This window comes from Urocitellus parryii, chromosome 7, assembly GCF_045843805.1.
Source record: "Urocitellus parryii isolate mUroPar1 chromosome 7, mUroPar1.hap1, whole genome shotgun sequence".
Classification (NCBI taxonomy): Eukaryota; Metazoa; Chordata; class Mammalia; order Rodentia; family Sciuridae; genus Urocitellus; species Urocitellus parryii.
The window spans coordinates 167,641,554-167,658,852 of record NC_135537.1 but is presented as its reverse complement, the minus strand read 5'-3'; the positions used below and the strand labels follow the sequence as shown (position 1 = coordinate 167,658,852).

At 35.1% G+C, this 17,299-nt stretch overlaps 1 protein-coding gene across 1 annotated transcript in view; it reads left to right on the top strand.

The window, feature by feature from the left end:
* Cdc27 (cell division cycle 27) overlaps window positions 1-17,299 on the top strand; it is a 60,305-nt gene that overhangs the window by 24,132 nt on the left and 18,874 nt on the right. The window contains exons 5-12 of the mRNA XM_026408211.2: window positions 3,210-3,307; window positions 4,156-4,310; window positions 4,414-4,625; window positions 6,029-6,143; window positions 9,482-9,597; window positions 15,255-15,354; window positions 16,622-16,829; window positions 17,025-17,197. Coding sequence (XP_026263996.1) covers window positions 3,210-3,307; window positions 4,156-4,310; window positions 4,414-4,625; window positions 6,029-6,143; window positions 9,482-9,597; window positions 15,255-15,354; window positions 16,622-16,829; window positions 17,025-17,197 — 1,177 coding nt within the window. The remainder of the gene's footprint in view (window positions 1-3,209; window positions 3,308-4,155; window positions 4,311-4,413; window positions 4,626-6,028; window positions 6,144-9,481; window positions 9,598-15,254; window positions 15,355-16,621; window positions 16,830-17,024; window positions 17,198-17,299) is intronic.

The window sequence follows — 17,299 nt, the reverse complement described above, 5'->3', positions numbered from 1 at the left end:
AATGTGGCCCAAGTGGTAGAGTGCTCTCCTGACATGTGTGCGGCCTAGGTTCGATCCTCAGCACCACATACAAACAGAAGATGTTGTGTCTGCCGAAAACTAAAAAAAAATGAAGACTATTGACATGTAAGAAGCAATACAGATCATAACAGTGAAAATAAAGAAGGAACTTTAAGCCAGAGGTAAAATAAAAGTACGTGAATTAAGGCCAGGTTTCTGTTTGACTGTGAAGGTCAGGAAAGAATGAGTCAGAATTGTCTGTAAGTAGATTTTTTGAGTGTGAACTTGTGATAATAGTGTTGCTCTTAGTGCACACACCATGCCCAGCTCAAACCTCTTATCTTTATCATATCATTTGCCCTATTTTCTACTCACTTGAAAAATTAGAAGTGAGGCAGGCTAATATCTAAGGAGAGAACAGATTTCAGGAGAAAAGATGAATTTGATTTTGAACACATGAAGCTTTAAGTAAGGAACTAAACTTAGATGAAACTGTCCAGCTGGCAGAGGAAAGGTAAGCTTGATGTCAATAAGTAGATTTAGGAATTATTTATCAAAGAGATTCTCACCAGAGAAGGGTTTATGAAGAAGGGGACTAGAGGAAATGTCTTTATTTCAGAATTACAAGAAGAAAATAGTAGAAGAAATAGTCATAGAATGGTTTGTTAGAGGCTTAATATAGTCCTCAAACATTGAGATTTCACTGTATTTTCCTTTTCTAGCCTTATATTAAAAATTCCTGCCAGGTGCAGTGGCTCATGCCTATAATCTCAACAATTCAGGAGGCTGAGGCAGGAGGATCAGAAGTTCAAGGCCAGCCTCAGCAAATTAGTAGGCCCTAAGTAACTTAGCAAGATCCTGTCTCAAAATAAAAAAGGAGGGCTGGAGATGTAGCTTGGTGATAAAGCAACCCTGGGTTCAATCCCCATTACTCCCCCGCCCCAAAAAAAAATAATAAATCCCAAGTATTGATTTACTACTTCTAACTCTGTTACTTTTAGAAAATAGCCTTTTTATACATTTTCTTTATTTCCTATTTTTAGGTTACTTCTCTGTCCCTGTTAGATGATTAAATCAATCTGTGACAATTATTTTTCTTGTAAGAAATTTCACCTGAACAGTCTTAGGCATGGACTTTGACAAAATTTATTTACATTTTTCAAAAGTCTACATTCATTTTGATTCCTTCTTTGTGTGTGTGTGTGTTTTTAATGTGCCCTAGCATGAAACAGCTCTGGCTGCCACTATAGAGATCTAGCTAGGATGAACAAAGGACTGTCTTCTGTTCTACTTCTGACTGCTATGAGAGTAATCCTGCCATGAGATGTCTCTTTGCCCATTACCAGAGTGTTGCCCACATGTTTATTAGTTTAAGTGGGACAAGTAGCTGGGCATGGTGGCGTACACCTGTAATCACAGTAACACCAGTTGAAGGTGAGGCAGGAAGATTGAATTCAAAGACAGCCTGAGCAAAATCGAGACACTAAGCAACTCAGTGAGACCCTGTCTCTAAATAAAATACAAAATAGGATTGATGATATGGCTCAGTGGTTGAGTGCCCCTGAGTTCAATCTCTGGCACACACATTCTCCCCCCCAAAAAAACAAAGTTAGACAAATAGGGCAGGGCACAGTGGCATGTGCCTGAATCCCAGAGACCTAAGAGGCTCGGGCAATCACAAGTTCGAGGCCAACCACAGCAACTTAGTGAGACCTGTCTCAAAATTTAAAAAAGGGCTGGGGATGTAGCTCAGTGGTAAAGTACCCCTGAGTTCAATTCCCTAGGACACCACCCCTCAGATTAATTATTATTATTTTTTCCTGTGCTGGGGATCAAATCACACATGCTAGGCAAGCACTCTGCTGATAACATCTCTGCTATTAACATCTTCTCCCTTTTTTTCTGCCTGTCTCCCTCTCCCTCCCTCCTTCCTTCCCTCCCCTCAAAAAAGATGTAACTAAATTGCCTAGGTTGTCCTCAAACTTTTTTTTTTTTTTTTAATTTGGCCTCAAACTTTCAATCCTGCTTTTGCTGCCCACATAGGTGGGAATTCTGGCATTTGCAACTATATCCACTTGAAACTTCTTAGGTTTATCATATCATTTGCCCTGTTTTGTTTTTGTTTTTGTTTTTTCTTTTGGTACCGGGGATTGAACTCAGGCACGTGAGCCACATCCCCAGCCATATTTTGTCAGGGTCTCACTGAGTTGCTTAGCACCTCACCGCTCCTGAGGCTAGCTTTGAACACCTATCTTGGCTTCCCAACCCACTGGAATTATAGGTGTGCACCACTGCATCCATTTTGCCCTTTTTTCTACTTTTTTTTCCCCCCTGTGGTGCTGGGGATTGAACCTACTGCCTTGTGCATGTGAGGCAAGCACTTTACCAACTATACCCCCAGCCCCCTGTTTTCTCCTTTTTTAAAGTAGAAATTTAGAAGGCAGGCAAACTAATGCCTGTTTTCCCAAGGAAGTCTTCTCTATAGTTCCCTAAGATTATACTGATAATTGGCATATTAAAACAGATTGTGTATTTTATCTGATAGTTTCACTTGAAGAGGAGGTTCCTTTGAAAATGTTGGTTGCATTGCCATCTGGTCCTTTGTAAAACCTTACAATTTTAGAAGACTTGATATATATTTTTTTTTCATGTGGTATTAAAACATTTAAACCTCAGACCAGGTAAATAGTATTTTTACTTCAAAGCGTCAGTGAATCTCAATACCCACCAACCCCTTCTGCCCTCCTAATAGAAATCTTGGGAGTCAGCAATGCCATTCTCATAATTCCAGATTTGTTACAAGTTATTTATTACCAGGGATATTGTGAAGATTCCAAATGTAAACCTTTAGGAAAGAATTATGAATTTTCCTTTTCATTAAGGGCTACTGCTTTTTGTTAAAAATCAAATAATTTTAAATATGTTTAAAATATGTAACTCACATTTAGAATTGCCATTGGGATGTTATATGGTAGTATTCAAGAAGGCAGTAAGAGTTTATTTTAATATTTCAGTTCATGTTGTATTTGTTTCACCTGACTTTTAACTTGAACTTTTCCAAATAATAGAGTTAAAATGGGAAGAAGGAGAAGTTGATAATTGAGGGAGTGCTGTCAGAATTTATATAAGATTTATATGATTTTCTAAACCAAAAATTATCTTCATAAATGTTGGGGCTTTATAGCTTTTTTATTATTTTGTTTCCACAGCAAAACAGATCGGCTTGCCAAAGGATCAGAATGTTACCAAAAGAGCCTTAGTTTAAATCCTTTCCTCTGGTCTCCCTTTGAATCATTATGTGAAATAGGTAGGTTGGTGGAAGCCATGGGGATAGAAGGGGGTTTGCATGTTTTCTTTTTTTTTTTTTTTTCCTCAATTTTTGGAGATTCATACAAATCATCTATCTACAATAAAAATATTTTTTGAACTAAGGACTGTTGAAATTGAGAATTAGAATCATATGATTCAGAAATAATGTTACCTTCCATTATGCTACCTCAAAAATTAAATCCACTAGTCTTTTCTATTTAGCCAGTTCACCTTAAATATATTCAGTCCTTTAGAATAAGTTGTATTGTGTGTATATCACTAGCCAAATTGCTTTCTGGATAAGAAATTAATACAGTCCTGGAACAAAAACTATTAATTGAATGACACCTGGACAATATAGAGTGTCTCAGTATATATGTTCTAAGCTATGTAAAGGATCATTTTAAAACAGGTGTCTGTATCCCCAGAAATACTTCAGTCTTTACTGTAATATCACCTGCATTTCACCTCTGTAAAGTCACCTTCTACCTTGAGAAAAAAGCCATCTAGTTGTTTTCTGCTGTAAAACAAACATCCAAATCTGCATTTTTCTGTGGTTTATTATATTTAAAAACTAGTGTCCTTTCAATTTAGTATATTTACTACATTTACATCTTTGTCTTATGGGTTAACTTTTATGATAAGTTAATGGATGGGCTTTTGGAAGGCCAATCTGATTAACAGAAATGGACAGAAGAATTTTTTAAAACTCTAGATAAGGACTTATTTCCACTTAGTTATAAAACTCGAAAGAAAATTATTCCTCAGAGGCAAATATCTTTATTTTTTTGTTTGTTTGTTTTTTTGTTTTGTTTTTTTTTTTTTTTTTTTTTTTGGTCTTTGCAGGTGAAAAGCCAGATCCTGACCAAACATTTAAGTTAACATCTATACAGAACTTTAGCAACTGTCTGCCCAATTCTTGTACAACACTAGTATCTAATCATAGTTTATCTCATAGACAGCCTGAGACAGTTCTTACGGAAACACCCCAGGACACAATTGTAAGTGTACTTACTCTACCATTCAAAAGATTGTGAAAACTGAGAAAATTATCTGAGCTAAACAATGTGTTATAAATGACATAATAGAAATTTTCTGTTTCAGGAATTAAACAGATTGAACTTAGAATCTTCCAATTCAAAGTACTCCTTGAATACAGATTCCTCAGTGTCTTATATTGATTCAGCTGTAATTTCACCAGATACTGTACCTCTTGGAACAGGAACTTCCATATTATCTAAACAGGTTCAAAATAAACCAAAAACTGGTCGAAGTTTATTAGGAGGACCAGCTGCTCTTAGCCCATTAACCCCAAGGTAAGTCAAACAAAAAGTTAGTTCAAAATGTATTGTAATATTTTGTGATCTTACAATGGTTCATATGATTAATAATACAAATTAATATGAACAGCAATTTCCTAAATTACTGTGGATAACAGTGGATGTGATTAAAATTTTATATATTTGTTTTATTTTGTTTGTGGTGCTGGGGATCATACCCAGGGTCTTGCACATGCTATACAAATCAATGAGTTATATGCCTAACCCCTGGAGAAATTTTTAAAACTCTTAAATATGTCTTAATTATCTTTAGTGTATTCATTGAAAAATACTACCTTTATGGCTGTACATCAGTAGATGGCAGTGAACCCCTTGAAATGTTGTTATGCCTATGATATAACCATAGCAACACCAGTTTGGGGTTTTTTTTTTTTTGTTTGTTTTTTGTTGTTTTTTTTTTTTTTTGAGGTTTTTTTTTTGTGGGGGGGGGTATCAGGGATTGAACTCAGGGCCACCAGACCACTGAGCCACATCCCCTGCCCTATTTTATATTTTGTTTAGAGACGGGGACAGGGTCTCACTGAGTTGCTTAGGGCTTTGCTAAGTGGCTGAGGCTGAGTTTGAACTTGCAATCCTCTTGCCTCAGCCTCCCAAGCCACTGAAATTACAGGAGTGCGCTACTGTGCCTAGCCAACATCAATGGGCTTTTTTAGTACATTTTTCTAAAATATGGAGGAAGTATTTATCAATCAGTGAAATGTTTTGTCAAAATTATGAGAAGTATATGTATGTATAAATATAGGAACCCATCCAAGAGGGGTACATATCTAAAAGTGTCAAAAAATTATATGCTATGAATGGGGCCTTGGGCCCAGGGAACTACTAAAATAACTTGACTGTGAGATGACAGTGCCCTTAGACACCATTGTATAATTATACTGATAATTATTAGATAAATATCCATACTGTCTAGAGACATTGTCTCCATAATTGTATCTAAAACCCAGAATCTAAGAATTTTGTTTGTGGTGCTAGGGATCATACCCAGGGCCTTGCACATGCTATACAAGTGGTCTACCACCGAGTTATATGCCTAACCCCTGGAGAAATTTTTAAAACTCTTAAATATGTCTTAATTATCTAGTGTATGCTTCTCAGCTTTTATAAAGCCACTCTTCTTTATTTTTAATAAACCTCCTGAGATCCGTAGTTGTATCTCAATTTAGTTCTTTTTTTATTTTTTAATTATTTTTTAGTGTTAGGAATGGTGGGTGGTGTAGTCTTCATTCACAGCTTATTTTTAATCTGCCCCTCAGGTCCTCACTGCCCCCAAGACTGATTTGCCATTCTCTTCCTTTTAGACCTTCTAATTTAAGTATACTGCTGCTTTATATATGCCTTGATGACTTTTTGACACCTTGATTTCAACCTCTTCTCAGTTTTGGGATTTTGCCATTAGAAACCCCAAGTCCTGGAGATGGATCCTATTTACAAAACTACACTAATACACCTTCTGTAATTGATGTGCCATCCACCGGAGCCCCTACAAAAAAGGTATTTTACATGTAAAATGCAATTTTGTATTGATTTTTTAAAAATTCTTTAAAATTCCAATCTGTAAAGATAAATTCAGAGAGAATTTAACTTTTTCTGTAATTGTTTTTGCCTTGGGAGTTGTTGATCAAAATATAAAAGAATATGATTGTCCTAGCTTCATGGTTATCTTAGATACATAACTGGTGACTTTTTCAACCAACTAACATTATAACTCGGTAGTTCATCAGCATATAGCTAGTAAATATATTCATTTTTGCTTTTAATTCCTTTTTAAAAACAAAATTAAGATTGAATATAAATTACAAATTATGTCTGCCATAGTTTTTACTTGTTCCCACTGCTTAGTGGTGTTGTTGTTGTTGTTGTTATGGTAATAGTTTGTTGGGGTTTTTGTTGGGGGGTGGGGTGTTGTTTTTTTGTTTTGTTTTTTCAGTGTTGGGAATCAAAGCCAGGGCTTTGCACGTGCTAGCCTAGTGCTCTACCACTGAGCTGCACCCCAGTCCATGTTTTTTAAATAGCACTAATAAATGACATGAAAAAAAATTTGCTCAGGTAAGCAAGATATTTCTGATAATACGATTTTTATGGTGGATTTTCATAAATATATAGTAAAAGTAAAAATATTTGATAGTATAATTATTATAAGCACTGAAAAAGTTTTTTGAGGCTCTTTATATAATGTTCTTTTATATAGAGGTACTACAGTAGAACAAAGTACCATTTGTGTGAAACATTTCTGTGGTGTAGGATATCTTCTGTGAGAATTAAATCATGTATTTTAAATGCCTACTGCCATGCTTAATAGATGTTTAAGAAATGGAAACTAATTAAGTCATACTAATATATGAATAACAGATGTAGCCTCTTACCTTCTAGAAATGTTTCTTTTTTTGTTATTTTTTTGTTGTTTTACTCCTGAACAATGCAAATCTGCTAAAAGTTTTTTTTTTTTTTTCTTCCCTTCTCTCTCCTGCAAAAGCTGTATCTATTAGTTCCTTAGTGGAAATAGAAACTTCAAAACTATCAAAAAAAAAAAAAAAGAAGGAACTGTAAAGTAATTTACATATGAACTATTAAATTATTTCAAACCTGATTTTTTTTAAGTTGATAACTATGGGTGTGTTGTTATGGGAGCAAACTATGTGTGTGGAATTAGTTTATTACAGTTGTGAAGAAAACATGGTAGAATGGTTGTGTGCCAGGTAAAGTAGACCCAAACCAGAAGAGCCATAGCAGCTCAAAGACAAGTTAGGCAGCAGATGAGTGCCTAAGCAATAAAATACACACACTGTCTCATCCTTTTCTGCCTCCCTTCTCTTCTTGCCTCTTACACAACATTTCCAGAAGAATTACATGTATCGACTAAAAAAATAATCAGGCCAAATAGTGAATGCAGTGTATAATTCTTTGATAAATAAGAAAGGACCAGAATTGACTATAAGTTTGTCCTTTGAGTGTCCTTTGTCCTTTGAGGTCCCAATTTGGGGAAGGAAGAGGAAGGATTATAAAGTATTATTCTGAGGTGATGGTAGGGTAGGTGAAAATATTCAGTGGGTAGTTGTAGAGGAAATAATTTATCCAGTGATAGAAATGACAAATGTCCCAGCTTTCCTAGAGAAAAAGTAGCTAAGTAACATAGTACATATACCTCATTTTAAAACTGTAGAATAAAGGGACGCCAGCAAATGAAGTGAGAGCACAGTCAAGTTAGTGGACTATTTAGGAAGTTATACAGACTTTCAAAACAGAGGAGAGAGGATAACCAATGATATTGAATTTAGAAAAGACAAAAAATAAGGCCTTCAAATCTGCTGAGAAAGGTTTTTTTTTTTTTTTCCTCTTTTGGTGGTGCTGGGGATTGAACCCAGGGCCTTGTGCATGCAAAGCAAGCACTCTACCAACTGAGCTGTATCTCTAGTCCCCTGAGAAAGTTATTAATAAGTATTTGTAATAAACTTTTTTTATAATTTTGTACACAATATTAGGATAACAGTAACTTTTGAAGAAAATTATCTGATGGTTAAAAAAAAAGTCCATTGAAGCTGAGCTTGGTGGCACACACTTGTAATCTTGTAATTCCAGCTACTCAGGAAGCTAAGGCAGGAGGATCTCAAGTTTGAAGTCCATCTAGCAATTTAACAAGATCCTGTCTTAAAAATAAAAGAACTGGAATGTAGCAGAGTGGTAGATGAGGTTCAATTTCCAGTACCAAAAGAAAAAAAAAAAGTCCATTAATATCAAAGATCACTTTATACAGAAATTAAATGGTAGCAACTTAGTGAGGTCCTAAGCAACTTAGCAAGATCCTGTCTCAATAAAAATGAAAAGGGGGCTAGGGTTGTGGCTCAATGGTAGAGCGCTCCCCTATCGTGTTTGAGGCCTGAGGCCCTGGGTTCGATCCTCAGCACCACATAAAAATAAATAAATAAAATAAAGGTATTGTGTCCAACTACAACTAAAAAATAAATATTTTGAAAAGGGTTCAGAGTGCATCTGAGTTTAATCCCCAGTACAAGAAAAAAAAATGGTAAGATGAATAGAAAGAAGATAATGAGTTAGAATAGACAGAAGAGGCAAGCAAAGATCTTTTTTTTTTTTTTTTTTTTCCTTCAAGGGGATCAAAAACGTACTTAATGAAAGATTGGAAAAACAAGAAAGAAATAGTAACAATAAAGAGCAGTATCTTTTTTTTTTTTTTTTTTAATATTTATTTTTTAGTTCTCAGTGGATACAACATCTTTGGTATGTGGTGCTGAGGATCGAACCCAGGCTGCACGCATGCCAGGCGAGCGCGCTACCACTTGAGCCACATCCCCAGCCCAAGAGCAGTATCTTTTGAATTTTGAAAGTTTTCATGATTTTAAAAAATCTATTCCTATGAACTTCTATAGAACTGTTTTACTAAGTGCCAAAAGAGGAGTAAAAAATCTTATTGTATTGCTATTTCTTATGTATAGGAAGTTAAATCCTAAAGTAGTAGCTGTCTTAAAATTTTTTAGCACTTAGCCCCAAATTGAGAAGGTATGCAATAAACAGAGGATGTTCACAACGAGTTAAATAGAATAGTTCCTCAGAATTTGAGCCTTTCTTTTGAAACTAAAGTGAAAGATGAAAAGATAGTAGAGAAGTAAAATTCCCTTGATGTTAAAATGAGGAAATAGATTATTATTCATACTAATAGCAATTGACAGTAATGATATTTATAATTTGTATTTTAAGATAATATATATTATGAGCTCTTTCATTACAAAAATGTAGATGGGAGCATCATGGTGTCTTTTATCGCTTATACTGCAATTGATAATCACAAACCTTAGACTTTTTGTGTTTTACAGTCTGTTGCCAGAATGGGCCAAACTGGAACAAAGTCTGTCTTCTCACAGAGTGGAAATAGTCGAGAGGTCACTCCAATTCTTGTTGCACAAACACAGAGTTCTGGCCCTCAAACAAGGTATTTATTGTGATGTTATCAATTCCCATTGTTCATCTTTTCTTGCTGTAAAACCTTCTTCTTTATATTTTTGGGTATTGACCCACAAATTTCTAATGTACCCAGACATGGTGGTGCATGCCTATAATTTGAGCAGCTTGAGTGGCTGAGACAGGAAAATCACAAGTTCAAAGCCAGCCTCAGCAATTGTGAGGCGCTAAGCAACTAAGTGAGACTCTGTCTCTAAATAAAACATAAAATAGGGCTTGGGATGTGGCTCCTGAGTACCTCTACAGTTATATTTCTAATGTAACTGTTATAAATTTTGAATATATAAAACTTGAAATCTGTGACTTCTGAAAAGACTAATATAATTTTTACTTGAATTTTATAATGCAAATAACACAATAGTTACCTAAAACAAGTTTTTCCAATACTCTGATTACCTCTTAGTGTTTTTTGTTGTTATTGTTTTTTTGTTGCTGTTTCATTTGTCTGTCTGCTTGTTTGTTTGTTTGTTTTGGTAGTGCTGGGAATTGAACCCAGGGCCTGGTGCATGTCATGCAAGCACTCTACCAACTGAGCTATATCCCCAGCCCTCTTAGATTTTTTAATATTATGAATATTATAAATATTATAAACATTTCCTCAGAGTAATTTCTTTTTATGTATATGACCTTCTCTGCAGATCAAGTACAGATAGATTTCATTATCCCCTCCCCCCATCATGCACTTCTATACATAGATTATAAAATTAATCTTCAAAACTTCAAATTCAGAATTCTTAAAATAGACACAAATGTTCATATTCTTTGACTGTCTAAAAGGTCTCAATGTTGCTCTACTACAAGGATGGTAAGTGTAATAATGAATACCAGCTTGCTGATAGTGATTGCCTGAGGCTCATTATGAGAAAGAGCTGAGGCTGAGTATATGTTAACCTTAAAGAATATATAAACCTACATGTAATTATCAACTATATATTTTGTATTGTTTATGCCATTTACAGAGCAACATTACATAGGCTGAGTATATGTTAACCTTAAAGAATATATAAACCTACATGTAATTATCAACTATATATTTTGTATTGTTTATGCCATTTTTATCTATTTTTTTGCTTGGATTTATTTTCTAAAGCTTGCCGTAAAACATGAGTATTCCTAATCTGAAAATCTGAACTGCTCTGAAATCTAAAACTTTTTGAATCCCAACACAACACTCAAAAAGTTTCAGGTTTTAGAGTATTTTAGAGTCCAGATTTTCAAATTAGGAATGCCCCACTAGTAAAATTTATTATATAAATATTACAAATTTGGGGGGGGCAACTCTGCAATCTGAAACACTGGTCCCAGGCATTTTGATAATGGATATTCAGCCTGTACCACAAACTGGGTGGCTTAAAACATCAAAAATTTATTCTCTCCCACTTTTTACTTTTTTTCCTTTAGACCATGTTGCTAAAATATAATCTCTGTTTTAAAGCTTATAAATTTGAAATCAAGTTGTTGGCAAGGCCATTCCCCATCCAAAGTTTGCAGAGGAGAATCCTCCTTTGCTACTTGAAGCTTCTGATAGGTTTGTGACAGCATAACTCAAGATATCTACTTATATCTTCACATGGCAATCTTCCCTGTGTGTCTCTTTCCAGATTTCCCTCTCATAAGTATGACAGTCATACTGGATTAGGGGACACACTCACACACACTTATAATCTCAACTTGATACATCTGCAAAGACTCTATTCTAAATAGTCCAAAAATTCATAGGTACTGAGGGTAAGGTCTTCAACATATTGAAATTGTTCCACAGTTTACTAATACTCTGTCCGTTTTTGTTTCTGGGCTTTTTCCGCTCTGTTTCATTTTGGATAATGTCGAATTTACTGTTAATCCAATCCAGTGGGAGTTGTTGTGTTTTTTGTTTTTTTTTTTTGGTTTTTTGATTTTTTTTAATCTCAGACACTCCTTTTTCATCTCTAGAAATTTGATTTGCTTGTCTCCTTACTTACCCATGCTTTCTTCTACCTTTTTAAATAGAAAATATTTATATTGGTCCTTTTAGTGTTTTTGTCTAAAAGTCTATTACTGTATCATTTCTAGTTGTGTTTCTTATTGATTGGTGTTACATTGTTGAATGCTTGGAGCGGGGAGGTACCAGGGATTGAACTCAGATGCACCTGACCACTGAGCCACATACCCACCCCTTTTTTGAATTTTATTTAGAGACAGGGTTTCACTGAGTTGCTTATGGCCTCTCAAAGTTGCTGAGGCTGATTTTGAATTCGTGATCCTCTTGCCTCAGCCTCCCGAGCCACACAGCAACTGGAATTTTTTATTATTTTTTATCATTACTTTAGGTATTTCTAAGATTTGCTCTGGGATGCAGCTAGATTATTTGGAAGCAGTTTGATTTTTGTTTGTTTGTTTGTTTTGTTTTGTTTTGTTAGGTGGAACAAGAGCAGTCTAGTTTTGCCCTGCTATTGAAAGAGTACTCTTTATGGCCTATTTAGTATGAGATTTCTGCCCACTGCCTATTCCCAATCAGGACGAGCGCCAAGAACTGTTCTACCTACTCCTTTATAGTAGTTCTTACCCCACCCAGTGTTGAGTGGTTTTCTCATGGCAATACTGTAATGTAATTCTGATGCTAACCACCCAGACTTAGACTGGACTCCAAAGATTAAGATCAGTCTGCAACAAGAACTATCTGAAATGTCCTCAGTTCAGATACCAGTTGCAGGTGCAGAGTTCCCCAGGCCACCCGCATTTTTGATCAACTTAGTAAAAATTGAGGGTTCCCATTACCCCTTCATATTCAGTAAGTTGCTAGAACAACTCAGAACCAGGAAAATACTATACTTATGAATAGAGTTTTATTGTGAAGGATACAAATCAGGACCAGATAACTGAAGAGACTCTATGGTGAGGTTTTGGGAGGGTCCCAAACACAGACTTTTATGTTCATTTCATGGAATCAGGACCTATGTTTAGAGACCAGGGATTTCAACTAAGGTTTGATGTTCAGAATTTTAATGGAGATTGAATTATGTAGACATGGTTGATGAAATCATTGGGCATGTGATTAAACTCAGTCACCAGCCACCTTGCCCTTCCTGGAGGAGGTCAGGCTGATGTCACCTGGCTTTAAGGCTCAACTCTAATCACATGGTGGATCTTTGCAGTATGGCAAACCCCATCATTTTCTCCACATAAAGTATCCTTCAAAATTTATTTCTGTAAATTTTCTAAGATGTTTTTGTTAACTACCAGAACATTTTGCTTTAAAACCAGAAAAAATAATGCTATTTACATAAATTTATTAAACAATATAACTGACATATAATGTATATGTCTAATGATGGCAGTAGAACCTTAATTTCAAGCTGTGGCAATCTAGTTCCAGAGCATATTCCTTTCATTGCTAAACCCCTAGTTAACCAAATGGAACTTATACAGATTCATGTATTGGTTACATAATATGAGCTAAATAAATAAATACACCCCCATTTTCCAAACTTATGATTTTACTTAATTTTTCTGGTGCCTCAGACTTAGGGCTTCTTTCTCCTTACATCAAGGGGCCTTTGGAGCTAACAGAAGCCTAACAAAAATTATAAGTCTGTATCTACTCTATAAGAAGAGTTTATCCTCCCAGCTCTAGAATTCTTACTAATTTTTACTTCTACCTCCACAAAATTTGTGTTACCCTCATTCAGTTGAGTGTTTTCTTTAAAACAATCTTAGCAGCATCTTCAGGTTTGTCCCACTTTCCCCATTTGATGAAGTTCTTTCTTCCTACTTCTTGACAAAACTCTTCTGTGATCAATAATCATGTTGACAGTACAATTCACATTTTTAAAAATTTTTTTAGTTGAAGATGGACACAATATTTATTTTTATGTGGTGCTGAGGCTCGAACCCAGTGCCTCTAGTGTGCTAGGCAAGTGCTCCACCACTGAGCTACAGCCTAGCCCCACAATTCACATTCATAGTATAAATTATAATAGTTATTTCTACCAAATTGAGGTTATTGGACTTTTTTGGGGGGGTGTTACTGGGGATTGAACTTGGGGTACTTATCCACAGAGCCACATACCCAGACTTTTTAAAAAATATTTTAGTAGAGACAGGGTCTGACTGAGTTGATAAGGGCCTCACTAAATTGCAGAAACTGGCTTTGAACTTGGCTCCTTCTGCCTCAGCTTCCCGAGCTGCTGGGATTACAGGCTTGCACCGCTATGCCTGGCGAGCTTATTGTACTTTTAAAAAATGAATTGATCAACCCAAGTGTTCTTACTTGCCTAATATCCCTGCACTGGGGCTCTGTGTTTTGAAAGAAATAAGAATAATCCTGGACATGATTTACTCACTGGGCAGCATCTCTCTCTCTTTCTCTCTTTTTATTAAGAAACCTTTTAATTTCAGACTTAGATACCTATTTGTAGAATTTCCTAAAAATTATAAACGTAACTTAATCCCAGTTATATCATTTAAGTTTTAAATTTGCTTGCTTTCTAAGAATGGAATTCTTAGGGTTTGCCTTTAAAGTAAAAATATATCCAATGATTGTCAGACTCCTTTTGCTCTAACCAGAATAAACCTTTGATACAGCTGTTTGAATTTACAGGGAAATTATTTCTCAACTTTCAGTTGTTCTAGTGGTATTTATTTGTTTAAAAATGCCCAACATTTAGATGATCCATACCTGATAGAAATTTCCTTTTTTCTCTATTTTTTTTTCTTTTTTCTTTTTTTTTTGAGCGGGTGGGTGCTGGGGATTGAACCCAAGGGCACTTAACCACTGAGTCACATCCCCATCCCTTTTTATTTTTTATTTAGAGACAAGGTCTCAGTAGGTTGCTTATAGCCTCTAAGTTACTGAGGCTGGTTTCAAACCTGTGATTCTCCTGCCTCCGCCTTCTGAGCCACTAGGATTATAGGCATGCATGCCATGCCCAGCTCATGTTTTATATTTTTTGAAAATATATTTAATTTCTGACATAACTTCCCTTTTTTTTTTTTTTAACATTTCTACAATTTCTATTTATTTATTTATTTAGAAACAGAGTCTCACCGAGTTGTTTAGCGCCTTGGTTTTTGCTGAGGCTGGCTTTGAACTCAAAATCCTCCTGCCTCAGCCTCCCAAGCTGCTGGGATTATAGGCGTGCGCTACCACACCTGGCCCACTTCCCTAACTTTTTTATGCATGCAAATAAAGGGCTAAAGGTAATTGGCATATAGATGTGCTTGTCATATTTATTGACCTTAAATATTTTTTTTAGATCAATTTAGATCAATTTCAATTAGAGATCTCTCCTATAATGTTTATCATTTTACAGTAATGTGAGTAGTTTTTAAATGGTGGGTTTTCATTAAGGGATCAGAAAGGGGGCCTGGGATTGTTACTCAGTGGTAGAGCACTTGCCTAGCACATGTGAGGTACTGGGTTCAATCCTCAGTATCACATAAAATTAAGTGATAAAATTAAGATATTGTGTTCATATATATGTATGTATATAATTTTTTTAGAAAGGGGGGGGGACCAGAAAGGGACTGACCAAACTCACCAACTCTAGAGTACTTATATTAGAAATGCATATTTTTAATATAGCTAAATTTGAAATAATAGTTAATGGTCAAAAAGTGAATTTTAAATAATGTTTTATCACTTTTTAGTACAACACCTCAGGTATTGAGCCCCACTATTACATCTCCCCCAAATGCACTGCCTCGAAGAAGTTCTCGACTTTTTACTAGTGACAGCTCTACAACCAAGGTAAAGAATTCTGAATGCCACATTTACTTAATGCTTTCCCTGCTAAAATATCTGTTCATTGATGACTTCATCTTTATAAATAAATTTTGAAAGGTAGCTATAATTTTTTGGTCCTTTGTTAAATATTATATAACATTCTTCTTTGGTACTAGAGATTAAACCCAGGGGTGTAACACTGAGCTATATCCCCAGCCCTTTTTATATTTTATGTAGTTGACAGGGTTTTGTTATGTTCCTGAGCCTGACTTTAAACTTGCAATCCTCCTGCCTCAGCTTCATGTACTGCTTGTATTATAGGCATGCACCACTGCACCCAGCTGTTATTATAGAAAACAACAGTGGTTATCAGGAAATAGGCCTGAGCATAACACAGCCAGACACAGTGACACATGCCTGTAATCCCAGCAACTCAGGAGACTGAGGCAGGAGAATCACAAGTTCGAGGCCAGTCTCAGTAACTTAGTGAAACCCTGACACTAAAAAGGGCTGGGGATGGGCTCAGGAGTTGAGCACCCCTGAGTTCAATCCCTGGCACCAAAAAAAAAAAAAAAAAGCATAGCAAAAAAAGGATTTCTTTGTGATAGTAAAATAGTTCTATATCCCAAGCATGGTGGTTGATTGCATAAATCCATTCATGTGATAAAATTACACAGAATTGTATATATACACACCCACAAGCACGCAAAAGAGTTCAAATGAAAACCAAACAAATGAGGTCCGTAGTTCATTTCATAGTATAATATTTCAGTTTCCTCAATATAATTTTATATGTTATCACTAATAAAAGACTGAATGGAAATTCTCTGTTTTCTTTGCTTCTATCTTCTTATGAACTGAAACTATTTCAAAATTAAAAGTTTAAAAAATTAAAGGACTTCATTACAATGGCCTTGGTTAAATTTTTTTTGGTCCATAGAAGGACATTATAGGTAAATTCAACTTTGTGATTTATTAGTTAAGTGCTCTGAGACAATTAAATGGTATTGCATCCTCTTATTTTCTTACTGTAAAATAATAAATGAGAATATGATATACTTGCAAAAAAAATACCGCTGATGCAGATTCACCTTAATCACAATAAGTAAATACAATTTATATTTAGAATTCTTGAATTTAGAATTGACTTTGAAGACTGTTTTTATAAAACTTCTTCTGAGAAAAATAGAGATTAATCAAGATTATACTTTTAAATCTAATACTTAAGAAAGCGTTGAGGGGGAAGTCTAAAATATATGAGTATAAAGTATGGAATTTTACCCTTTTGCAGGAGAATAGCAAAAAATTAAAAATGAAGTTTCCACCTAAAATCCCAAACAGAAAAACAAAAAGTAAAACTAATAAAGGAGGAATAACTCAACCTAACATAAATGATAGCCTGGAAATCACAAAATTGGATTCTTCCATCATTTCAGAAGGGAAAATATCCACAATCACACCTCAGATCCAAGCTTTTAATCTACAAAAAGCAGCTGCAGGTCTGTTTTAAATGCTTAATATTGTTTATTTTACATTATTATGTACTTATTTTAAGTAATTTCTTTATGTTCATTACACTGCTTTCATTGTTTTCTAGATAGATGGAATTTTAATCAATTAGTTTGTGATCAGCCTTTCTTAAACACCAGAGTTTTATGTTTCTCTCCTTTGGTTACTATATTGTTTTCTCCTAGAAGGTTTGATGAGCCTTCTTCGTGAAATGGGAAAAGGTTATTTAGCTTTGTGTTCATACAACTGCAAAGAAGCTATAAATATTTTGAGCCACCTGCCTTCTCACCACTACAATACTGGTTGGGTACTGTGCCAAATTGGAAGGGCCTATTTTGAACTTTCAGAATACATGCAAGTAAGTATAGAAAATAGGTACATGTGTCTTTCTAGAAATAATTTTAAGTGTAATTAAAATGGCCATGCTTGAGAAGACCAGATCTAAAACGTCAATATTTGT